The sequence below is a fragment of the Penicillium cataractarum genome, assembly GCF_028827025.1.
Source record: "Penicillium cataractarum strain IBT 29864 chromosome Unknown utg000005l, whole genome shotgun sequence".
Lineage (NCBI taxonomy): Eukaryota > Fungi > Ascomycota > Eurotiomycetes > Eurotiales > Aspergillaceae > Penicillium > Penicillium cataractarum.
The window spans coordinates 2,900,728-2,925,120 of record NW_026622741.1 but is presented as its reverse complement, the minus strand read 5'-3'; the positions used below and the strand labels follow the sequence as shown (position 1 = coordinate 2,925,120).

The 24,393-nt window shown below is 51.4% G+C and overlaps 9 protein-coding genes across 9 annotated transcripts; 3 read left to right on the top strand and 6 right to left on the bottom strand.

The window, feature by feature from the left end:
• Positions 1-501: 501 nt before the first annotated feature.
• Positions 502-2,398, bottom strand: N7496_006745 (putative UV radiation resistance protein (UVRAG); the record flags this gene model as incomplete). Its single annotated transcript, XM_056699674.1, has 2 exons — positions 502-2,268; positions 2,318-2,398. The coding sequence occupies 2 exons, from the start codon at positions 2,396-2,398 to the stop codon at positions 502-504; spliced, it is 1,848 nt and encodes a 615-aa protein (XP_056555087.1).
• Positions 2,399-2,738: 340 nt separating this feature from the next.
• On the top strand, positions 2,739-3,875 carry N7496_006744 (mitochondrial 54S ribosomal protein mL67; the record flags this gene model as incomplete). The annotated part of the gene is made up of 2 exons (XM_056699673.1): positions 2,739-3,020; positions 3,153-3,875. 2 exons carry the CDS (start codon positions 2,739-2,741, stop codon positions 3,873-3,875), a joined length of 1,005 nt encoding a protein of 334 aa, XP_056555086.1.
• Positions 3,876-4,715: 840 nt separating this feature from the next.
• Positions 4,716-6,484, bottom strand: ptcG (type 2C protein phosphatase PTC1; the record flags this gene model as incomplete). The annotated part of the gene is made up of 2 exons (XM_056699672.1): positions 4,716-5,156; positions 5,213-6,484. The coding sequence occupies 2 exons, from the start codon at positions 6,482-6,484 to the stop codon at positions 4,716-4,718; spliced, it is 1,713 nt and encodes a 570-aa protein (XP_056555085.1).
• Positions 6,485-8,124: 1,640 nt separating this feature from the next.
• N7496_006742 (PPIL2 family peptidylprolyl isomerase) lies at positions 8,125-10,051 on the bottom strand (the record flags this gene model as incomplete). Its single annotated transcript, XM_056699671.1, has 4 exons — positions 8,125-8,623; positions 8,687-9,879; positions 9,965-9,981; positions 10,042-10,051. The coding sequence occupies 4 exons, from the start codon at positions 10,049-10,051 to the stop codon at positions 8,125-8,127; spliced, it is 1,719 nt and encodes a 572-aa protein (XP_056555084.1).
• A 987-nt stretch (positions 10,052-11,038) lies between these two features.
• Positions 11,039-13,240, top strand: N7496_006741 (putative C6 transcription factor; the record flags this gene model as incomplete). The annotated part of the gene is made up of 5 exons (XM_056699670.1): positions 11,039-11,374; positions 11,442-11,795; positions 11,846-12,180; positions 12,257-12,607; positions 12,664-13,240. 5 exons carry the CDS (start codon positions 11,039-11,041, stop codon positions 13,238-13,240), a joined length of 1,953 nt encoding a protein of 650 aa, XP_056555083.1.
• Positions 13,241-13,566: 326 nt separating this feature from the next.
• On the bottom strand, positions 13,567-15,703 carry N7496_006740 (mRNA decapping enhancer EDC3; the record flags this gene model as incomplete). Its single annotated transcript, XM_056699669.1, has 4 exons — positions 13,567-13,814; positions 13,872-14,410; positions 14,464-15,526; positions 15,589-15,703. The coding sequence occupies 4 exons, from the start codon at positions 15,701-15,703 to the stop codon at positions 13,567-13,569; spliced, it is 1,965 nt and encodes a 654-aa protein (XP_056555082.1).
• A 441-nt stretch (positions 15,704-16,144) lies between these two features.
• On the bottom strand, positions 16,145-18,437 carry N7496_006739 (DEAD/DEAH box helicase; the record flags this gene model as incomplete). The annotated part of the gene is made up of 3 exons (XM_056699668.1): positions 16,145-16,940; positions 16,994-17,412; positions 17,466-18,437. The coding sequence occupies 3 exons, from the start codon at positions 18,435-18,437 to the stop codon at positions 16,145-16,147; spliced, it is 2,187 nt and encodes a 728-aa protein (XP_056555081.1).
• A 949-nt stretch (positions 18,438-19,386) lies between these two features.
• Positions 19,387-22,010, top strand: N7496_006738 (uncharacterized protein; the record flags this gene model as incomplete). The annotated part of the gene is made up of 4 exons (XM_056699667.1): positions 19,387-19,464; positions 19,530-19,806; positions 19,862-20,493; positions 20,544-22,010. The coding sequence occupies 4 exons, from the start codon at positions 19,387-19,389 to the stop codon at positions 22,008-22,010; spliced, it is 2,454 nt and encodes an 817-aa protein (XP_056555080.1).
• Positions 22,011-22,319: 309 nt separating this feature from the next.
• N7496_006737 (uncharacterized protein) lies at positions 22,320-24,071 on the bottom strand (the record flags this gene model as incomplete). The annotated part of the gene is made up of 1 exon (XM_056699666.1): positions 22,320-24,071. One exon carries the CDS (start codon positions 24,069-24,071, stop codon positions 22,320-22,322), a length of 1,752 nt encoding a protein of 583 aa, XP_056555079.1.
• Between the last annotated feature and the right edge of the window lie 322 nt (positions 24,072-24,393).

The window sequence follows — 24,393 nt, the reverse complement described above, 5'->3', positions numbered from 1 at the left end:
ATCGTCGTGAGGGCCATAGCAAACTGCCCGGGTACTACGGAGCCTACGAAAGAGCCCCAGTGTTCTCGACCAGCCACCAATTTCCATTGTATAATGGAATAGGGCCTTGCGGGGTAGCAAAAGTGTAATGAGTTAGTTACATTGCTGACTATCAAGAATTGAATTGCATCCATCATAACTTGGGTTCTTACGCTACAATCGAGGCAGGAGCTCGATCGATATATATATGCGCCTAGGTTTGGAAGTACATCTTTTAAAATAGAACAGACTGACCAACTTTAATATGTTTACAAACCGTCAATAGTCTTCTGCACAGATCAACAGAGAAAAGAACATGGCATTCACTCATGCAAACCTGGTATGTACGCCTTCTACATATACACAAAACAAATGCATACAGACCAGACCCATAGAACCAACTAAATACACAAAGCTAACCCAGCCGAGAAAGATTGATCAAGGATTACCTTCCACACAGTAAACAGATTCACCGGTACATTCTCACGCTCGCGATGACAGTGGCGGAGTGGCAGTCCCCGCCGGCGTTTTTGCTCCATGATCCAGTGCGAATCCGTTCATGCGGGAGACCAAATCGAAGGCTTTCCGTGGCTGGACCAGCTCACCAGATGCGGTGCTTTCGAGACTGCCTCGTCGAGACATATTTGGGGTTAGTCTTCCAGTGAGAAGACCACGGATACCACCCGCTTTGCGAGCAGGGATATCGGGTGTGACTGCAGTGAGGATGTAAAGAAGGTATTTGAGGTTTGGAAGGGTATGTCGAATGTCCAGGCCGCGAATGCCTTGCTTGTTAAGCAAGAACTCAATGTCTTTGTTTAGAAGGAAGACACCATATTCGAAGCGGTACTGGACGCTGACGGGGTAGAGGGGGAAAGTCCGCTGTGGCAGATCCTGAGACACTGGATCTTGGATCAAGGAGGTCGACAGATTCGGACTAATCGGGTAGGGCATCGCGACGGAGAGATAGAAAGAGAGCAGGTATACAAGATGAGCGGTATGACCCAGTGCCGCAGCAACCCCCTCGCGGTCAATGTCGTCAAAGTTGGAGTTGGGAAGTGGCAGTCCGGCAATGGTAAATGCCAATGTCTTGTCAGGGATAGGATCGATTGGATAGATCACCATCAGGTCCTCGGCAATGCGCCGGATCTGGCCCTTGGTCTCATCCGCATTTTGGTTAAGTAATTGTTCGCTGTTGACAAGCTTTTCCTGAGCATCGGGGAGGTGGCTTCGGGCCTTCTCCTGTGCAAGGCGGCCCTGTTCCATAGATTCTTTCCGGGCCTTAATGCTAGCAATAAGGTCCTCCTTGCGCTTATTCGCAGCTCGAATCTGCTTGCGCTCGGCAGCGACAGCCTGTCTGATCGAGGCGAGGCGGTCCTGCGCCTTGGCTGCCTCGCTCTCGGTCGATAAAGCGGCCTCGTTCTTTTTCAAGATTTCTCCAATTTGCGTCTCCAATTTCTCTCGGGTCGCCAGTGCGTCTTGAATGCACTCATCCAGGTTTGCCAATCGCATTAACGCGTCGTAGGAAGATGTCGGCAGCACAGCCCCGTCCGCAGTACCTCGTTGGCCCGCGCCATTGAATGGCAGCTCGACCGGGGGAATGTCAGTCAGATTGGTGTACACTCCGTCAGGGAAATGAAACAGAATACAATTAGCCGGCAGAGGCTGATGGAAGCCCTCAATTGTCTTTCCCAGGAACTGTAAGGAGCGCAAGTGTTGCTGTAGTTCGACCAGCAGAGCATACTCCGACATATTCTCCGTCTTCGCCCAAAGCTTTAGAGTCAACGCATCCAGGCGGGACACTGCGGGACCACAAAAGTCCACATCGAAAGACCGAAAGCTGGGATTGGTTGCCTTGTCGACCACTTCGCTGATATATACCGGTTCCTCAATGCCATCACAGTGTAAGGAAAAGAAAGTATCCGCCATGCGACTCTTGGTAATGTCCTCTAGCCGGATTTGCCTCGTGTGCGGATTGGGGTCGTTCCAAGGCAGCAGGCTTCGGCGACGCGACTCGCGCATCTCGGGTCTCTTATCAACATGACCATCTTGACTCGGGCGCGACTTGAGATCTGTAAAGGAACGCGACGGTTGTAGTGGTCGAGTCTCATTTTGAGCTAGGATTTTGGAGGGCGACTTCAGGGTGTTGGGGATATCGTCGTCATCAATGGTCTTGCCTCGAGCTCGATTTGAAGGGGGCGTGACTACCAAGTTGCGGACAGAGATGCCATGGAGATGCCGGAGCTTTCTGTTCTAGGAATTGTTAGCCTCGCAAGAATAGCTGTGCAGGTAAAGACCCTACCGATGCATAAAGCCACGGCCGCTCCCTGCGCACGCCTGCGTCATTCTCCGTAGCTGCGTGTCCGCCGTCTGGGCCGTCCATCGCGACGCTTGAGCCACCCAGAAGGGGTAGAGAATCTAGCAGCGGCGGAAGCGGCAGCGCAGTATCAGACCCAGGTGCATTTTACCGCGAAATAAGGATGAATCCTGGAAATTCGGCTTGCAATGGGGAGGTGTCTAGAGCGATAAGGTCAATGCGGAGAGCAGCCAGCGCCAAGACCTGCGGATGGCCCCGTCAAAAAATCCACCTCCGTCTTCACCTCTCATCAACACCCGACGACCCTCACACCTCACGGCCTTCCACTACTCTGTCAATGCGATAGATCTCGCCCAGTCGACTACCTTCCCTGTTAACGGGTAATCGCGCACATATTCCGGCCGCAATGGCCTCAGCCAGCACGGCGTCCAAGCCGATCCAGAAGATCCTGGACTCAACCCGAGTTGCTTCGTTGAAGAAATTCGTACGACACCCGCCCATTGACTCGACAAAGCCGATCCAAGGAAAGATTCGCGAGTCGAGCTCGAATGCATTCAAGGAACATTTGAAGCGTGAGAGCGTGCGCTTGCAAAAGGCACTGAACTCGCTCACACACGGAAAGCACATCTTCGTCTACCACAATGTTCAGACGAAGCAGGTTGTGTACTCTTTGACTCGGTACTTGGAGGTGAGTTTTCTCTCTAACCTAATTTGATTGATCGCGGACTATCATGTCACCAACCACCCGATTTGACCTGATTCTGTCCGGATCTCCCCATTCGTCCCGCAAGCCTCTAACCATCCGTGTCTTCCGTAACAGGAGAACAACGTTCTGCGCCAAATGGTCTACCACGGCAAGAAGACTGTCCCTGCCGAGCTCCGCCGGGATATGTGGACTCCATACTACTCCGTGCACTTCGGTGATGCTCGCCTCGGCCTCCGCGCCTACCAATTGCTCCGTGAATTCTCGCTGCGCCGACAAATGTCTCCTCCCCCCGAGATGATCACAGTCACCGAGGAGTTCCTGGCCTCCAGACGGCCAAAGGACCCCTCCGACGCGGAGGAATTCGACAGGCTGAACAAGAAGAGGATCGGTCACCCAATGGAGAAGAAGGAGCGTGCGCGAGTCCTCATGGACCAGAAGGCGACCTCTGTTGCCGATATCGCGGCAGTCCTTGAGATCCAGGAGAACGAGATCGAGAACGGCATCTTGGACAAGGAACAATGGCGCCAGAAGCACTTCCGCAGCCAGAGAAGGCGTCAGCGTGAGGCTATGGCCCAGGAGGCCGAGCGTGCTGAGCAGAACCAGGCCCGCATTGAGGCCTTGGAGCAGCAGCTGAGTGAGCGCGAGGGTGTGGAAGTCAAGATTGGCGAGATCGGTGATTATCCCAAGACACCCGGTGATGTCAAGATTCTCTGGCGCGACGTGCACGATGCCAACTATGCTGCTTCATGGCCTACTAAGGTTCAGCATGGCGAGCTGGAGATTAAGCGTGACAACATCATCGGCGGAGAGCGCACTGATTTCTCTCTAGAGGTCTAAAGATGGCGAGGTTCGGAGAAGTTATAGCCGTCCATCATCGTCGTGACGATCGATCTCTTTCTCTCTTCCATCGGCCGTCCGCTTTATCTCGATCTTATCGAGGGTTTCGACCTGTTGATATCTCTCCTTCGACCTGAATTTGGTCTCAGGCCATGGGAGATACTTTGTATTTGTTAAACCTTTTCGTCTGTTCCTCTAGCTATCTCCCAAGCTCACCTACTGCATAAATTGTATTTTTAGACATTTCCGATCTTTATAGTGACGAACAAAGATGCTCAAATGACCAATCATTCCAATTATTCCAGCCGGAACTTTAGAACCTCTCGAATTTGAGAGGTAAACTAAGTACAGTCTCTACAGGCTCATTCTTAATTTAACCTCATGGGCATAATGACTGGGCTTTCAATTTGCACAGTGAAACGACCTACCCATACATACACGGAAGTGATATTCAAGAACAAATAAGGATGAGAAAAAACAATGGTCTTCAACTCATGAGCCCAGGCATGTTAGAGGGAAAGAAAGAGGGAAAAGAAAAGTGGCACACTATCCATGAGATAGGATAGACGCCAGATAATAGAGTGGTTGCAACATCCAGGCCGAATCTGCCCATATACTCCTCAAAGGCGGCGCCGATGTAAAAAGAAGACAACCGCAGGTGGGTTGGTTGCAACTAATAACTGACGCCAATGTGCAATAATCAGAAAGTGGAAGGGAAACGAGATAGACAGAGAAAAAGCCCCTGGACCGCGTGCGATCAGAGGAGTCAAAAACATGTATGTTTATCGGATTCTTGCACCTTGCCAATTGAAAATGGGGGGAATGGGTACTTTATTGACATCACTTGGTTCCCTGAGACGTATGCGTCGAGGCCAGAATATCCACCGATGGCAGACTACCGTGCGCGTAGAGCTCGGCCTCGGAGGATTCGCTTTTGTTAGCCATCTTCTGAAGAGTCTCCTCTCCGATCTGCTCTGCCTTCTCTGAATCGGCAATTCCCGCGTTGGCCATGCTTTTCCTTGCCCCCTCCACAATCTTGTCTGCTTCGCTCATACCGTGAGCCACGTTCGTGGCTGGGTCGCCTTCCACTCCAATCGGCTCCGTCTTGTTGTTGACAACGTTCTTCAGACGGGCGGAGTCGAGCCGGATGACCATGCACGAGAGGTTATCGGTACTGAATCGTGCGAGGGCGTGGTCGACAAGAAGCTTGGATGCATGTTGGGCGTCCTGTACGTTGCGGATAAGATCAACAGCTTCTTGGTCACTGCAAACATCCCATAGCTAGAAAAAACGTTAGTTTTGGACAGAGTCTGAAAGAAAGGGCGAATAATGCTTACCCCATCGCAGGCTAGAATGATAAATTCATCCGCGTCCGGCTGAATGACAGTCTCGGTGGTGTACGGATGCCCGGTAACCAAGTCCTTGAGATAGGCATCACCAAGGGCACGAGTGACCGCAAGCACGCCATTAACGCGGTTATTCAGGATCAGCCCACCAGCATTGGCGATTCTCTTCCCTTCGTTCTCATCGCTGCCCTTGTGATCGTAGGACAACCGGAGGGCCTTGCCGTTGCGACATAATACAATGCGCGCATCACCGACGTTGGCTGTGTATAGAACGCGCTGGCGCTGAGCCTTGTGCTGCAACTTGGGGATTGACCCAGAGGGGCCCTCCTGAGTCGGAGTATCGTTGGCATCGGAGTTGGCGTCATTCCTACCTGCGGCTGCCGCAGCAGCGAGAGCGGCAGATCCAGTGGCCGATTGAGAACTGGGCACACGGTCCTCCCAGCGAAGAACGGCGATGACAGCCGTACATCCACTGTTTTTAAGAGGGAGCTTCTCCAGTTGCTGGTCGACACTGGTAAACGTCTGATCGAGAAGTTCAGGAACGGGCGTGTTGGGGTTCTTGCGCATGATCTCTTCGAGAATCAAGTGCAGTTTTTTACCACACCACTCTGCTGCGAATGTGCCAGCATGCCCGTCAAATATGGAAAAGTAACCGTTGTCTGTTTCCACCACATTTGAGGCAGCCTCCGACGCTTGTGACCCGCTACCTGACCCAGGAGGATCGTTGCCATTTATGTCGGGCGCCGTAGGGGCTGGGGTACCGAGAAAGTTGTACAGGTAGGCATGTGTATCTTCCATTGTGCGGCGACATTTTCGATTCCTATCTTCCGTAACACCAACGCGGAAAGATGATCGTGGAGTCGGTGCCGATTCTCCAGCGGAGTTGTTGAAGGACCCTTGCGGGACGCTCAGGGCCGGGTCCATCTTACCCAGCCTTTGGAGGGGGCTTTCGGAGCCTGATGGACTACTGCTAATGGCCGAGAAGGATTCACGCGTGCCGTTCAAACTCAAGGAGTTTTTGGCGTTGCTGAAGAAGCTTGCCGCCTTGGTGACGGTACTGCTGCGACGCTTCTTCTCACCGGCTGCGCCTTCTTGATCGCTCTGTCGGCGGTTAAAGAATCCAGCACCGGGCGGGGAGAACCTCTTGTCGCGGGGACTAGCGTTTTCGGGATTGATGTTTAGGGCGCTGGTGTCAAGCCCAGGGACTGGAGTTGAGACGGCGTCTGTCTTGTCTTTGGGTGGGCTCGAGGAGCCACTGAACATTCTGCTCAGCAACCCACCCTGCTGAGAAAAGCTGCGGCGCTTATTTCCTGCCAGCTTGATTATATCCCTGGTCGACAAGGATGGGGGCGGACGGTGTACGGGGGGAGGGAGAAGGCGGGGTTGGTGATGAGCGGATGGAGATACTGCGGACTGACGTAGTAGTAGTCCCTCGGTCGGTCGACGGCGGAAGTAGTGACTATTGGTTTGACGGGAGTTAATTCAAGTCTGATTTGAAGGACAAGGTTGATAGAAGGTGAAGGAATTGGCATGTATAAGCTGTGGGGGGAAGTGTGGTGCCTAGCGACAAGGAATAGAGAAGAAGCAAAGTCAATGGGGACAGCTGGGGGCAGCAGCAGGGCGCAGAGGGGGTGGAAGCGCCCGTTGTTTTCCAGCGCGGAACAGGCGCTCGGAGGAAAAAGAACGGCCATTGAGGCGATCAAGCTCATAGGCGATGGTTCGAGGCTCTGCGGCTGCCCGCTAGGCTCTCAACAAGTGCATATAGACCTGATGGCCATCACGCGTTGAGGTCCTTCCTCCGAACCCCCCACTCCACGGAACCTCCGGGGGGAGCTGCAGACTATGGACGAATCAAGACCAACTTACCGATGATATCGAAGAGTATGGAGATTGAGAGTATCTGATGGGAGATCAGGGAATAATGGTGGATGGATGAGGTGTGGCAGTGCAAGTGTAATGAGTTGAACAAGTTGGAGTTGGGGAGATGATGGGATCCGGATTGGGGAAAGCGATGGAAGTGGAAGTGGAAGTTGGAAGGGCCCAGTTAACTCCGCCCCGTTACGGTTGGGCGGAGGAGAGAGAGCCAAGAACGGAGAGGAGAGGAAGTGGAGTAGGAGCCGAAAGAATGGAAGGAAAGAAAAGGTTTCGAGTAGGTAGAAGGGAGTAAATTTGGTAGTTTGACGAGCTTACTGGTCTTCGATGATCCCTGCTTTCTACAGGTACGGTATGGATGGAGTACACCTTACACTGTAGATTCTGGGGACTGGGGAGATCTCTATACTACACGTCCATTTAAGTGGCGCCCCCAACATTCAATCTGTCCTTACTGCGCACCACGAGACCGCTGATCGGCTCCGCTAGGGCACTGGAATTGACTGGCACTAACTGACTAGCGAAACACTATTGGATAGACTATGATCTTGCTACCTTTCCGAAAATAGCAGGTTCGCCTTGACATTGACTGATCTTGATCCCTTAGCTAGGGATCCGAAGTATACCCACCCGTACGATATCAATTCAAGAATACCACCACTCTGTCAACAATCTTGAAGTATACAAGAACATCTACACAGATTCATGGGTACGCTAGATGATGCTTTTAACATACTCACGCAAATAGCTATTTGTACAGAGATTGAGTTCATAGAACTACGATGAGCTCTGTATACTTCTTGGTGACAAGGCTAGGAGTACGAAGTCATACACTCTTGAACAAATGAACCTTCATGATAGTTCCCATCTCAAATGCCACGCTAACTCCGGTCCAAATGAGCTCTGGTCCCAGCTCCCTCCACTCGTATTTAGAGGGGGGGAAAAGAAAATGTACAAGAAATCACCTCATCCACGCAGACGCCCCAGCGCCAAGGCGAGTGTGGAGATAAAAAAGAAATGAACAGGACCGATTACCACGAACTAAAGTCTCCAAAGCCGCCAGTGCCCTTGGCCTTTTTACGAACCGGTTCGGGCTCGGGCTCCTCATCCACAAACTCTACGATTTCATCTTCCTCGCCGCCTCGGTCGGTCAGTGCAGCTTTGAGGTATTTACCAACGCCGCCTGGTCCCTCTGCATTGGAATCTGCGCCGGCGCCCCGGACCCGCTTTCCAGTCCAGGTAACACGGTCATCGTCGGCACGTCGACTCGTCTCATCGCCATCGGCGTCTGCGGCGGCAGTACCTTGGGTCCCTTCCGCTCGCTTCTGGTTGAGGAAGTCCTCGAATGGGTCCACGAAGACAGTCACGTCCTTGATGCGGACTTCGGGGATAGGACGGTTGGTGTTGGCCTCCACAGGATGTGTTTCGAGGGCGTTGAGGGTCGTAGACGAGGGAGAAGGATCATCAATTAGTCGGCCGAAGACAGTGTGTTTGCGGTCAAGGTGAGGCAAGGCTCGGTAGGCGAAGAAACTAGAAATGCATGTTAGCAGGACTTCCTTTGAGTGCGGGTGACAAATTACGAGCATGACTTACAATTGACTGCTGTTCGTGTTCTTGCCCTTGTTGGCCATACTGAGCGTGCCTCGTCCATCGTGCTTCAACGGCCCTTCAAACTCATCGGCAAAGTACTTGCCCCAGACGCTTTCGCCGCCTCGACCCGTACCGGTAGGATCACCACCTTGGATCATGAAGCCCTTGATGTTTCGGTGAAAGGTGACACCCTTGTAGTAGCCCTTCTTGGCTAGTTGAATGAAATTCCATACGGCCTTTGGGGCATATTCCGCGTATAACTCCACATTCAAATGTCCGGCAGTAGTGTCGATCCGAGCGTAGCCCTTGGCCTTGACCCGTCCCCGCTTCAGCATGTACTCTTCTTCTGATAGGAGCGCCAACTCGGCCGATGTGTGAGGAGTCAATCCGGTGCTAGTGAACGAAGCGGCAGCCTTGCCAGTCGTAAATTTCGCGGCATTGTATGGCGTAGGCTTGCCTGCTTGGGCCGTAACCGACTTCGATGGATTTGCCCCGGCAGCGCCAGCCTTGGAGACAGCCTTCGAAGCAGCAGAACCGGCCTGCTGCTGAGCCCTTTCTGCGCGCGCCTTGGCCACAGCCTCCTTTGCCTTCAAGATCTTCGCAGAACTACCAAGCGCATTGGCGTTGACAGATCCTGTAGGCTGGCTCTGTCCAGGAATATCCGTTTCGCCTTCTTTTAGGTAGTTGAATGAGCTGAGATTGCGCGATTCGATATTTTGCGGGTCCTGTAGGGTGATGATGTCCTTGCGAGTAAACTCCTCATCCGTGACGAGATCGTGCCACATTTTCCCCTTGATATTCAACCGTTCCACAGTATCCCAGGAGAAGACATTGCCCGTATTTCGCAGTGCGACGATATGTGTGTTGTCCGTCAGGACCTTGTACGTCACCGGGTCGACATATTCGCCGTCCTCGTTCTTCGCGATAGTGAGCTTGATCAAGTCGCCGCTCTTCAGCGGCGATCCGTCTACCGGGTTGGTCCCATGCTTTTTAATCCACGGCAAGATGTTGGTCAGGTCGAAGATGGTTCCTGCGTGTGTGCAGACCGGATGCGCAAACGGCTGGAGGGAGAGGGAGCAAAAATTGAACGGTAGTCGCTTGAATGTCGCATGGGAGCCTCCTTGTCGGGCTCTGGCGACACCAGCGCCTGCGCTGGCTGAGAATGCATCTTCCGATGCCCACTCGGAGTGTGTGATCTAGATTCGGACGTTCGTCAGTAGTTGTTTCGGCGACAGTAGGGTGGCTTAGAGGGTGGAGGTTTGTTATGAAGGGGGGCTGTACGTAAAGCTTGTCCGTTCCTATATGTAGTTAAAAAGTGTCAGTGGAGTTTAGACGAGTCATTAGAGCGCAAAACGTACCTTTACCCATGTTGCTTAAAGCTCAAGCTTCCCTAGAAACGCAGACCCTCGCGACTCGAGAAGGCCGCAAGAATGACGGCGGACTAGCCCGTTTCGGTCTAGTGTAACTAGTTGCGTTACTTACAGACATTGTACTGTATCTGTCACGTATCAGTACAGCAGTTTGTTGCTGGATCAAGCTCATCCGCTGTAACAACGTGGAAATAAGCTTCATTCGAGAATGAAGCCTTCCCTAAAACATTCCCCTTGACTCTTTCCTTCTATACGTTTCATATTTCAACCACCATATGACTCGGCTCTCTGTAACGTTCGGATCTTTCTCTCCAGTCATGCCAAGGTGCTCTAGTCTAAATCTGGTATACCTCGTCGGAATTTCGATATTTCCGGAGTACACTGTACTGTGCTTCCTCTTGGGTCTTTTTTTATATTGTTAATCTATTTATTATTGAATAAGAACGATTCGAGTACTCAATGATTATCAAGATGATACATGTATTCCTTCTTGAGGAGGAGTGACAAGAGGCTTCTACTCCGGACTCGAAGAAGGATCTAGGGTCTCCTCTGTAGATACAGTAATGGGGTCTTTTCCCGGTCCTATCAGCTGAGCTGCAATCTGATTGGATGGGTAAATTAGCTACATCTCGAACCCGAAGCACTGTCGCCAGTGCAGTTCTTACATCATACACTCTGCAAAGATCCCCAAGGAAACAGCCGCTCGTGGCAGCAGCTTCGGTGCCGGGCAATCCTTTGGCATCACCTGCTCCCTACGGCTGGCCACCAATTTCACAAATCTTGTGCGGCAGTGGACGAGAGTACCAGTACTTGGGACTTCCGCCCGTCGCGTTACGGAGGATTCGTGTACTTGACAGGCACGTCCAAGGGTGGGGATGATGTCGATGAGCGTTGCAGACAGTGCGGTCGAAGTTACTATCCACAGCTACAAATCATCTCTTCTGCGTCTTTTCGAGCCAACGGGCCAGATCAACCGAAAGAAGCCATGAGCACCTGGCCTAATGAGCCTGAAGGCAATGCTCGCTACAAAGTTGCCATTCCTCGGATATCGGGCAGACGCCCATTGCCCAAACGTCAACGTGTAGCTCGAGCTTGTGATGCTTGTCACGTAATTAAGCTGAGGTGCAATGGAAATCGTCCATCGTGTGACTATTGTCTCACCATTGGGAAACCATGTCTCTATTCGGCTACGAAAAGGGAAGCACGGCAGATCAGTGTTCAACGTCTGGAAGAAAGGATTCAAGACTACGAGTCCGTACTGGGTGAAGTCCTCTTGCATTGTCCCCCAAAGAATCTGAAATCTGTTCTGAAATTGATATCTGTAAGTCTCTTCTTGGATTCATGCAAGTCATGCTGGGTGCGGTGGCCAACCATGATTGGAATACTAGGAGCGTCGTCCGGAATTCCTCGCAGATCTACAACAGTCAACACGATTACCTCAAAGCCCCTCTGGCTTGAAGTTCAACCTCAATCTAGATCGGATGCACCTCACCTTTCGGGATAACCAATTCGGAGCAGGCCTCTCTCTTCAGCGCCAGCCTCTAATTCAGACCAAGTCAATACAGCATTGGACTTCACTTGTTGAGGACGATGTAGCAAGCCACTTGCTATCGTTTTACTTCAACTGGGAGAATCCAACTTGGCATTTGATTGACCAAGAGCTTTTTATTCATGATCTAGAAACGCGATCTACAAAGTTCTGCTCCCCGCTTCTAGTTCACATTCTGCTATTGTTCGGCTGTGTACGTCAAAGTCTTCCTCGCAATGTTCTGCAGCGGCTAACCTGTACCAGAGCTTTTCATATGGTCTCCATTCTTTCACCGATAGACGGCAGGAAAAGGCGCTCGGGCAAAAGCTCTACGATGAAATCCTTCGACTCTGGGCACTCGAGAAGGAAACAGCCGACATTCCAACAATACAATCTGGTATCCTGCTTGGTTTACTATGTTGTACTTTTGGAACCGATCGATTGGGTACCGAACTCATCATGAGAGGGGCAGCCATGTACTACCGATCTGGTTTGCATAAAGAAGGCGCTCCTTACTTTCAATGCGCCAATGACGATCTGAGACAGAGTATGGCCAGAGCCCAGAAGTTGATATCATGGGGTGTTTTTGATGTTCAATCGTAAGTTCGCCGACACCCGGCCATCGCCATTGCAAAATGTGTCCTTGTTGCAACTTGCCCCTCTAACAAAATACAGTCTGGCTTCCCAGGTATACAAGAAACATAGCGAATGGCCCCAGCCGCCATCAATAGGCTTCTCTCCGGAAGAAGCAACGTCTCTGGATGACAACAACATGTGGAGCCCATACCCATTTCAGACTCCAATTTTCGCATCCAACACTTATAAGATTGCTCGGTTCCGCGGCAGGCTTGCGGGACTGGTCAACGAGACTGCAACTTTATCACTTCAGTTACGTGATTCGGGCCCAGCTGAAGACAGCTGGGCTCAAGGCTGTGAGATCTATGGGAAGCTGCTACAGTGGAATCAAGAGCTGCCACTGGAAATACAACAAGAACGAAAAAGCACGCCGCATAGTCTGTGCTTACGGTACGTCTTTCTATTCCACCCTTCCACGCGACCCTGTCATGCTAAGCAACTTCCAGGATGTACTACCAATGCACAGTGATAAGCCTGTGTGACGTATTCGAGATCCTTTCAATCAAACAGCCAGAGGGAAAACCCGACTTCGACACCGCAGAAATCAAGTCTAGTGCCGTAGAGGTCCTAGGATCGCTCATCCTCCTCTACAAACATTTCCACGGCTGGAAATCCGTCCCAATCGTCATGCTACACTATCTCTGCGTCGCAGGAATCCACGCCATCGCTAGACTAAGTCCGAGCGAAATGAAGTGGATGAAAGTCCTAGAAAGCAGTGTCTTGGGCCTCTGGAACATGGCCATCGGATGGGGCCGATTAGGCAAGGCTTTCCTCAAGATAATTGCTTTTCTATTGAGGGCCAGAAAGGTGGAGAATGACTACATTACGCCCAAGACAGCTGCGATCATGGATCAGCTTGATGGTGCATACTGGACCGCGACTGATGCGGCGTCGCTGGCTGCGGACTATGTTGTTCATTCGGTTCCGTCGGATTTGACATCGACTCCTTCTGATACCGGCCACGAAGTCACCGCACAGTCTTTGGGGGAACTTATAAAAGCCGCGGAGCAGCTTACTCTGTAGACAAACGGGAGATAATAATGAATTTTCGCAACATGGGTCAGGAAAACGTTGCCATGTTGCTATTGACTTCGTATCACATCTACTATATCGGCACTAGGAATATCCGACGGTTTGAGTTTGCCTACATGGAATAGAAAGGAGTGCCTCGTAGATTGGTTATTGAAGATGTGCAGTCGCTAATCATACATGTACAGAGTAAAGATTCAGAAGAGACGCCGGTAGAGCCACAAGCTCCCTTTTGAAATCATTCCACTCCTTGAGAACGCCTGTGATGAGAAATTTTGAGTCTGAGATCGATGCAGATAAAGCTAGATCCGTCGAGATACTTATGCGGCCAGCGTCTGCAGCCGAAGCGGCACCACCCATCGGTTGCCGAAGTCGATACCGTGACGGCGACGAGTGCCGTACTTGCGCCAGACGATCTGCGGGATACCAATGTCGGCCACGGTAAGGTTCCAGGTTTCTCCTTCTCCGGAAAGTAGAGCGTTGAGGATTCCGGTCTTCGGGGCCCCGAGGCACACCACGGATGAGCTGTTGACGCACAGCCGACCGCCATCGGCCATTGTAACCTCTCCTAAATCCAATCATTAGTCGTGTCAAATATAGCAAGTGAAATAGGTATGATACGTACCGCTAGAAGCCGACATCCCGGACGGAACATCGACAGAGAGAATCTCGATATTGCTACGGTTCAGCCATGCAATCATCTCAAATGCAACGCCTTGGTCATCAGTCCGCAGGTCATCGAAGGCAAGGTGCATGCCAAACAGGGCATCAATAACCAAGTCAGGAGCCAGGTCGGCGGTGGTGATACGAGCTGACAAGTCCTCCCATTTGAGCACTCTTCCGCCAATCTTCCTGAAAATATCCAGCTGCTTGCGGCAATTCTCGAGCAACTCCTCTTCGTGCTCCAGGCCGAGCAGGCAAACGGTGACACGGTGTCCACGGCTTCGGAGGTGGCGGGCAGCAGAAATCGCTCTTGCTCCGGTCCGGTGGTTACCGGTTATGATCAGAATAGTAGGAGCAGCTGCATCGTTAGAAAGCAGAGCAACTGCGGCTTCTGCGATGCCCCGTCCAGCGTTTTCGGTGAGAATGTCCTCCGACAAACCGAATTCCGCCACGGCAATCTGCTCCACTTCAAGAGTCTGCAACGGACTCACGGTGGGACAGCTGCGGTTAGTAGTCGTCAGTCGCAGCGAGGCACCAGCGGGGTTGACTCCAACCATAGGCGATCCCGAAGATCGGCTTGGTCGGGGCTCGCGGCGCGGGAGGTGTTAAGCTGGCTGCGGCCGAGCGCGCTGATTTGAGGCACCATTGGCTGTGCCATGATCGCGCTGCCCTTGCGAGAGGTTTGGATGCGCCCAGAAGCTCTTGACCGGTCACGTCCAGAGATGTTCTCACTACTGAGTCTGGCATCACTAATAACGTCGACATCGTCGCCAGTGTCGCTGTTTGGAGGGCTGTCAAGCACATTCTCCGTCCAGTGAAGGTTTTTTCCACCGTTAGTGCCGGGCTTTGGCCGACGGTTGAAGCTGACCAGGCGAGCCTCATCGGCCGTGGTATCATCATTGCGGATCTCCTCAAACACACGCCGCTTGTCGAACTTGGACAGGTTGCTCTGGAAATCGAATTCCCCAAGCTCTTGGATGTCGGTTGCATCCTCCGTAGCCCACCCACTAGGGTCTTCAGCGTAAGCACGGCGCGACTTCTTCTTGCGGAGCTTTGCGCCTGGCTGGACTGCATGTTCGGGCGATCCATGGTTGGTTGAGGAGGCAGGTTCCACAAATGCAGTTTGGCGCCAGCCTTTGCTCTTGGGGTTTGTGCTTGCCGCAGCGCCATGCTTGATGAATCCCTCGTCATTTCCGCGTCGGTTTCGCTTCGGTGTCTGTTTAGTGGGGGTCGTCAGGCTCTGTGCAACCTGAGGCTCCTTTGCATGCGAGGGTCCATGGCCTCCAGCTTGTGCAGCTGCCGTATTGAGTTCCAAGTTGCTGAAGGGTTCAGTCAAGGATGCGCTAACAGAGACTGGACCCTGTGCCACATTTGACTCCATGAAGTGAGTCTGTGCGGGGAGCTGGGAAGGGGGCTTGGAGAAGCTCAGGATGGCGGGGTCGGCAAAAGACTGCGGAGGAGGGGGTCCACGTGAAGCAGGTGCATTCACTTGAGGCCCCTGTGGTATGTGCTGGTGCTGCGGCGGAGCTGGTTTGGTCGACTCGAGTGACAGATCAATGATGGCGGAGGCATCGATCGAAAATTGGGCATGGCGCTGGCCATTCCACAGGAGTGTGACTATGGGAGAAGTGGGTTAGAACGTTATTCGGTGGGGGTTTGTGGAATATTCAGCATCATACCATTTTTAAGCAGTAGAGTCTGCCCGATGACGTTGGCGACCTGCCCTTGAAGCTTCCCACCTGGCGGGACTTGCAAGGTCACGAGTACATTATACCCGATGAACTCGGAAGCCATGGTCACCGAGAGTCGCGAAAACCCCCCAGGAAAAGGTGAATCGAGGATTTGGCAGGGATGACGTCAGTGTTGATCGAGAGACAAACTTGATGTGCTTCAGACGAGAGGAAGCTCGGACGACGCAGTTATTCGCAACTTCTCGAGGCCGATGCTTGTGTCAGGTCACGTGCGTTGTTTATCGATAAGAGGAGTGTGGGGGAAGGAGGCGCGTCAAAACTCCGAAAGCAAACGGAAGACGCGTTGCCACTTAAGCAGTCTGATGATTGCTATTGGTCTACGGGCACTACTGCAGAAAGTTGATTTCAGCGAACAAGAGGTTGCTGCCTTTCAAATAGATCGTAATCATGGGATATCTCTATGTTTAACTGATATATGAATACTACAGCTCCGATGAAGCCGTTCCAGGCAAATTTACGCCTGCATAGTTCCATCACGCCTAGATCATAGCTCATCCTCAAAGTCATCCGCCCCACCCGTCTTTTTCTTCTTGGATTGAATGACCTGAGTGATGGATACCAAGTTGGAGTAGAACTCTGTCACCTTGGGATGTACCATGACCTTGCGTGGCTCAAATCGCATAACCTGTAAACCAGCCTGGGAAGTAGCACGACTCAGAGCAACGTAGGCCTGGCCCTTCTCAAAGACTCGACCCAGATCAACCTTCACCCGATGGAGAGTCTGGCCCTGAGCCTTGTGAATTGACAGTGCCCAGGCCAAAATCAAAGGCACCTGCTGGCGCTGGGCTTGGACTTCACCGTTGGGAAGTTCAATCTTCCAGGCTTCTGGCTGACAAAGCAGATGCCTCTCGGTTCCATCAGGCTGAACAAAGCTTACCAGTGGCCATTTTCGTGTCACTGTAACTCCGCCTTCTTTGTGGGCCAGGGGCTTGAGTTTCTTGCGGGCACGTAGAGCTGCATCCTCCTCGTTGTCATTGCCCCCGGCAACAAAGACCCCTTCATTGTCCTTATAACAGTCGAAGGTTGACTCGTCCATAAAGGCCACAACTCGTCCGATGGAACCGTTGACGAGGGTGTCTTCCATGTTTTTGATGAGCATCACCTGAGCACCTTTCTTGAGGTGAATAGCCATTGGCGCCATGCAGTTGGATAGTAGCTTCTCCCGGTGCTGGGGATCTTGGATCGTTCCTGAATCAACTGCATGGAACGTCATCACCTCACCAGATAGTCGACTCATTCGTTGGGAATTGGCATTCTCAACTTCAGCACGAGTTGGGAATCTAGTAACATGTTAGCAAATCCCAAGATGACTGTCAACAAGGGGAAATCATACAATTCGGTCGCCTCCAGAGCGTCGTGGAAATCAAGGGGACGAGAGAGCTTCCGGAATGCATCAATTGTCTTGGGACTGATCTTGCCCAGACGCATTTCGTTAAGCATAGAGGCAAACTCGGGGTCTTTTTGTCGGAATACATGCGTTAAGAGAATGGTATGTTGGATCGTAGTGTTCCAAGTAGCTGCTGCAAAGGAAAACCTTGCCTCCCGACCATGGCCTTCTGGTACAGGGGGTAATTGGAAAAAGTCACCGGTGACAACAAGCTGGATACCTCCAAATGCACGACCATTATTACGAATTCGTCGAGCAATCTCCTCGAGTTTGTCAAACAAATCACCATCGACCATTGATACTTCGTCGATAATCAGAACCTTAGTGCGGAGCCAGCGGTTCCGAGCTTTCTGGTTCTTTTTGATCTAACCAAATGTCAGCATTGGCATACTCTCATCTACAGGCTGAGAGCACTCACCTTCTTAACCAATTCAGGCACAGCCTCTTTGCCCAACCCAATACCGGCAAAACTGTGGAGAGTAACGCCTTCGATATTACAGGCTGCCAACCCAGTCGACGCTGTGACTGCAACTCGATCTGGTTCTCGTTTGAACTTTTCCCGCAGCTTTTTGATAATCTCTCTCATGAGGACTGACTTTCCGGTACCTGCGGAACCAGTAAAGAAGATACTCTTCCCATGATCGACGACAGCTTCCACGACGTGTAGTTGTTCATCGCTAAGGAAAACTTTGGCCACCTTGCCGTTATCCCTCTGCTTGGGTGCGCCGTCTGCTTTTTGGCTTTTCTTGTACTCCCGTCTGAGCTCCTTTTGTTCCTCCTTGATGGCGCTCGCACTCTTATTCCAAGGCTCTGCGGGTTTTGATCGCTTTGGGGTGACAAGGTTGCTCTTCTTTTCTTGCAGAGGCTCCTCTTTGGCCTCCTTTAACCATGGAAGGGTACGTGGCTTAGGTGGCGGCTGAAAATGGGAGGGAGGGGAGGATGACCACGGATACTGCATGCTGCTCGGAGGAGCAGCCTGTTCTTGAGACGCGGGTGGTAGATCCGGATATGCGATGTCCGATTGCGGTTTATTCGCCGGGGCGGACAAGGGTTCGGGGGAATCTGGTGATGTGAGGTCGATGGTCGGATAAGTGACTGGGTCAGGCTTCTGCGCATAGGTGGTGCTCGTTGCACTCGGGATATTCAGGGCGATTGGTTCATCAATGTCGAGATCCAGATCATCGTCGAAGTCATTCTCGTCAAAATAGACGGAACTGTGGAGGGAGCCCAGCGTGGATTCCCCGCCATTCGTCAAATCGATTTTTCGTTTGACGCCGACAGACTGCGGCTGTGCGGGCTTGGAGGGAATGACGGTGTTTGCGCGGAGGAAATTGGACTGAAGGGGCTTGGACGTCCCTCCAGGGTGATCTTTAACGGCTTTTTTAAACATCGTGGTTTCCTCGGTGATTGACCGTGAAGGTGCGGACGAATAGGTGGAAGTGTTCGGTGGTCTCGAGGAATAGTTCAAGGAGATTAGTCGGGTGATTCCTGTACCGCGAGGACCGGCCCTGGCAGCGTGCATAAACAACAATAAACCCAGGGCGAGGTGGGGAAAGAGATTGACGCTGATTGCCAATTTGCGGCGTTGATGGGTTTCTTTGTGACGCGTGAACCACAGACGCGCACCAGACCGTCGTTTGATGCCTGAGGCATCAACATCTCATTACGGGTCCTTCGAGGTACGAGATCATCTACCCAGGAAACATGATCATTAGTAGATCTGCAATCGTACTTTATTGAAGGTTTTGCAAGACTTTCTTATTTTTAACCACTACTAAGTACTATAAGGCTATTTTTCGATTTACTGGGTGCTGCAATAGCTATCAATATCGTGTGCCCTCTCCTCGTTTCGAGCGTAGTCACTCGGAATATATATTTTTGCATGTCCCAGGTGTAAAGATGATAACCTAGGTGGAAGGCTTGGAAATATTAAAACTTTTATCAGATATATCAATTCGAGTCACTCAGAATAGATTATATAACATAATATAATATCTAAATTATGGAACACTTCCAATCTGGAACACTTCCAATCTGGAACATGAATGATGATCAAAAATCAAGAAGCATGTATTGGTGACCTTCCACAGTGTTTTATACTTCATTCTCCGTCGCGGCCCCCCACTCGCCGAGGGTTGCCACACGTGACTTTAAGATTATCGCGACGCGCGGGATCGGACTGGCCTTCAGATCTCAATTGCCCTCGCTTTGACTGACGCAAGCGTGTTTCGCTAGTAATTCCAGTAGGAAGTACATGGTGGAACTGCCGACCATGAAGGATGGCTGAGACCGAGGCTTCGGGTGAGTTGAACGAAGCACCTTTTACCAGCATCACGCTAATGCCCAAGACTATAGACAAGGAGCACCCGCTCATGGGCGCAATCATTTGCTTCACCTCAGTCCCTTTGGAGCAAAAAGTATGGACATCCCAAATTGGAGACCCCAAATGGCACTAGACTGACGCGTCTATCCTCACCAACAGACTCAGCTCAGCAATGTCGCGAAGGAGATGGGCGCAATTGAACGACCCGACCTCACGGCAGATGTGACGCACCTTCTTGTCGGCGCGACGGATTCCCCGAAATACAAATTTGTTGCCCGCGAACGGAACGACGTGACCGTCCTGAGACCAGAATGGATCGAGGCTGTTCGGCAATCGTGGATGCAGGGCGGGGACACGGACATACAATCCTTGGTGAAACAATACGAGCTTCCTACCTTCTTTGGTCTCACGATATGTATCACGGGATTTGCCGATAGTAAGTTGGCTCGATTCAAGGCTTAACTGCCCAGACTGGACTGACACGTGCCTAGTGGCCTTTCGACGCCAGATGCACGACATGACCCTGGAGAATGGTGCCGAGTTTCGGAAAGACTTGACCAAAAGCGTCACCCATCTCGTTTCTCGCAATACAGAGGGCGAGAAATACAGGTTTGCTACGCAATGGAATATAAAGGTTGTCACGGTAAAATGGTTCCACGATTGCCTTGAGCGCGGGATGATCTTGGACGAGGACAAATATCACCCTACACTGCCACTGGAAGAGCAAGGTGTGGGAGCATGGGATCGGACGATACCGATGAGTGCAAAAGTACAGCTTGGAAAAGGCAGGCCAGCGGCCAAGGATAGCTCGTCAAATCCACGGCCGAGGAAGAAGCTACGCAGAACGGCGAGCACGAAACTGATCGACCAGAACGAAAATATCTGGGGAGACATTATCGGCGCGGGTTTTGCCAATGAGGTGGCTGAATCCAGAAATGCTCAATCGGAGGGACCTGACACCGAAAGGCCAAAGCCTTCTATCCAAGTAGCCAAATCATTCGTGAGCGAGACAACGTTTAGTGAAACCATGGACAATCGACCGCCACCTGAAGTCCTGGCTAAAGTCCCCGAAGGATTTCTTGATGGGTGCTACTTCTACATCCATGGCTTTACTTCTAAGCAGGTAAGCCCCAAGCGTTCAAATTTCCTCGAACGAGACTGATTTCCCCCAAGAAAGGCGTTCTCCGACATCATCTGGAATTCAATGCGGCTCACTGTGTTGATTCCTTAACCGAGTTTTCCAGCCCTAGCATACCGAAGACAGGACAGGGTCTGTATGTTATGGTACCATATAAGACTCCGAGGTCAGATATTCCGTCGACCGATGACATGGCGTTTGAATGCGAGACCGTCACAGATATGTGGCTGGAAAGATGTTTAGATGCCCGAGCCTTGGTCCCCCCGGAATCCCACGTTGCAAGCACCCCATTTCCGAAGTTTCCCATCCCAGGATTTGCGGGAATGCGAATATGCTCTACTGGATTTGCCCGCATCGACCTTCTACATCTTTCTAAGCTGGTTGACTTGATGGGAGCATCATACGACGAATATTTGACCCCCAAGGCCTCCGTTCTTATTTGTAATGATCCTCAAACGGCGAGCCATGACAAGCTTCGACATACGACCGAATGGGGTGTTCCCGCTGTATCCGCTGACTGGTTCTGGATTTCCGTGCAAACGGGACAGAAGAAGCCATTCGAGCCGTACATTGTCCGGAGACCCGTGTCGCAAAGCAAAAGCAGCAGGGAGACGCTTAGTGGAGCCTCTGTCAATGGGAAGCAGATGCATCCATCTGCCGAGAAGGCTCGAGAGGGGTCTTCCAGATTAGCAAAAGAGCCCATCACTTTGCAGCGGACAAAAGCTGTGCCAATGGAGAAAGTTGATAAGACCCGGGTGATGTCTATAGTTGGCGACGGCTTTGCCGATGAAGAGCCTACTGACTTACCCCAAGCAAGTGTCGCAGAATCACGCACCCCATCGCCAGACAGAAATACTGATGCAGCACCCACCGAGGAAACTGCGAAACAACCAAAACCAGCTGCCCCATCCGCTCTTGACTCTGCGCTTAAGGGCCTCCTCCAGCAGGCCCAAGCTGCCAAATCACGACGGCAATCAGAAAGCATGACTACGGACGATAGCAGCTACCCACACCGTCGGAAACGCAAACCCCTTCTCGGCCGTGCACCATCGCATTCATCAAACCGAGCGACCGAGCTCACTCGTGCCCCGTCGCGAGCAAGCTCCATCGACACCGTTAACGACGATGGTCTCGGCTCGGCAGTTGAAAGTGCAGAACCAACACGAGACAACTCATTCTCTCGCATAAACAGCCGCAACGAACAAAGTCTATCTTCAATGTTCAGCGGTGCCAAGTTCGACTTTCTGGCAGACCCACTGCCCGCGCAGATCGACAATGAAGACGAAGAGAACCGTGAGCCTCAAATGACGCAGCTGGACTATGAAGACCCCGACGCTATGGCTATGCGCGCAGAGTTTCTGCGAAATGCTGGCAAGCTAGCTGACAATCCGAAGAATGCTGATTCTGAGATGCTTCTTGGCGAGGTTCGAGAATTAGAGGATGTTGGATGGGGGCATGGCAGGAGGACTCGGAAACATGTTCCAAAACCTGATGAGCAGTGATCGAACTCCTCGAATCTAGCATTATTTTACGATCGATTCAGGATATTGCATTGGGAAAGGCGTCCTTGTGTTATGATTCATTCAAGATGGAGTTTTTTTACAAGGATGCTTCTGGGTCGGGATTGATGGATTGATTAATATACACGCTGCTTCCCTTGTCGCTTTTTAGCATGCATATTGCAAAAATCTATGCATTAACTACTGGCTGATATCTCTGTTCAGCTACTAGCATCGATATCCATAATAAGACAGTTGCATTGAAGAAATTGGCTCTACTAGCTATCTCATAGGTACTCGAGATCTAATCCCTCAAACACCCGGGCTTTGTATAAAATCGTCGTAGTCGATCTGCTGAGCGATGGGTGTGTATCTCCATCGACTAACATACCCTTCCATAGTATGGTTCCCACCATTGGTAGTAGCATAAACACCGAGCAAATTACCAGTGAAAACATCAGGACCACTGATGAGTGACCCACTGAATATCGCCAAAAGTCTGGACTCGCGAGGTCGAGTAGCTGGCGCTGCTGACAATTGATAATGAGTGCTATTCTCAGCCCGAATAAAGAGACGAATGGTTTCTGATAGCCACGACGAGGGAACGGGTGTCACCACAGGAGATGGGAGGGTGGAATTGGTCGCATCCGAGTCAGTAGCTCGGCAACGGAAGCTCAGGTTTCCTTTGGATTCTAGGGATCCTCCCGTGAAGACAATTCCTAGGTCGATATGATGATCTTGATGCAGGAAAGCAGTTATGCCAATCTCTTCTCCTTGGGCTTTGTAGAAACCAGGATGCACGTCCACGGAGAAGTCGAAGAGGGTGTTTGTCTGGCGGCGAGCCAGTAGAGTCAGACCATCGAGAGCTTTAAAAGATGCGTCTCCAGTGAGATTAGCTCTGGACGCAGTTAACCGGAGGGTATTGGGATGTCCCGGAGGAGAAATCGTGAAGGACTCCGGCTTCGCTGGTGCTCGCCAAAAGACCCAATGCTTGGGAATCGAGGATCCCGGGACAAAGTCCACGATATCTGCTTCTCCCATGAATGTGGACAGGGAAGATTTCTTGGAGGATTTCGGCGGCAAGGGACCACTCATTTCACCCATGACCTGATCAGCTCGTGGCCAGTCACCCTTTGGCCAGCTCACTGGGTATAGAACCGTCTCTCGACCCATCGGATAAATGGTCTCATTATATAGCTCTGGTCCGGCTCGAGTTGCCAGTGCAACACCCCACCAATTACCTGTAGCATCTTGGAAAAGGTCCGCATGGCCCACTGTCTGGAAGTAGCGATCCGTATATCTGGCTGAGGCCAAGGGATTGTGCGGCGAACTTTCCCAAGGGCCCTTGATGCTCTTCGAGCGAGCGATTGTAGAAGAATGAAGTAGTTCCGTGCCTCCCTCGGCGATGAGGAGATAATAATAGCCATCCTTCTTGTATAGATGGGGTCCCTCTTGATTGTTGTAGCCAGTGCCATTCCACAGATCAAACGGTTCACTCGCATTCCCAGTTGTCAAGTCAATATAGGATGCTTTAATGGGCGAACCGGAAAACGCCATAATAACGCTGCCATCATCATCCCAGAAGAGGTCTGGATCAATGGCGCTCAAGGGGTTCTGAATATGGAACGCGTTTGTCCATGACTTTTCATCATATGGATTAGTGGTCGTAAACAGGACAAACTGCACGCCGTCGTTGTCCGTATCCAACCATGCGGTGAGCAAGTAGAATTTGCCATCATGGTAGCGTAGCGTGGAAGCGAAGATCCCCAGCATCTGGGCGTTTGTCGAGGTTTGAATCTGTGGAAGCTGTGCTGGGTGGTTGAGGGCATTGCTGATTAGATCCCAGTGGACCAGATCTGTGCTTGCAAACACGGGACAACCTGGGAAGGCTAGGAACGAAGATGTGGTGCAGAAGAAGGTGTTATTCCATTCTGATACAAACGTGCAGCTAGGATCAGAATGCCATCCGGGAATGATGGGGTTATTATAGGTTGTGTTATGGGCATGGGCCTGCTGGGTGGCTATTTGAAGCCCTAAAGTTGCCAAAAAGAGGAGCCAATTCATCGTGAATTTGTTCAAGTCTGGTATTCGAAAGCTGATATCTGAAAAATCAAGGAACGTGGATGGAGATCTCATATAAGGTCATACCTCGCGGGGTAAGAAAGACACTAGAACGGCAATAATCATTATTCTGGAAGTTGTAAACAGCCTAATTGCAGGTCTCAGACAATTAAATCATGCAGATCATAGCATTCTGGGAAAACAGAAATATTCCTGCCTGGGGGTATATTATTTTGATTGGCGCTGGACCCTGAAAAGCCACGCTAAAATCCATGCCGAATCCATGCGAAGGAGACCATTCACCCGGAAATAGCGGAACAGTAAT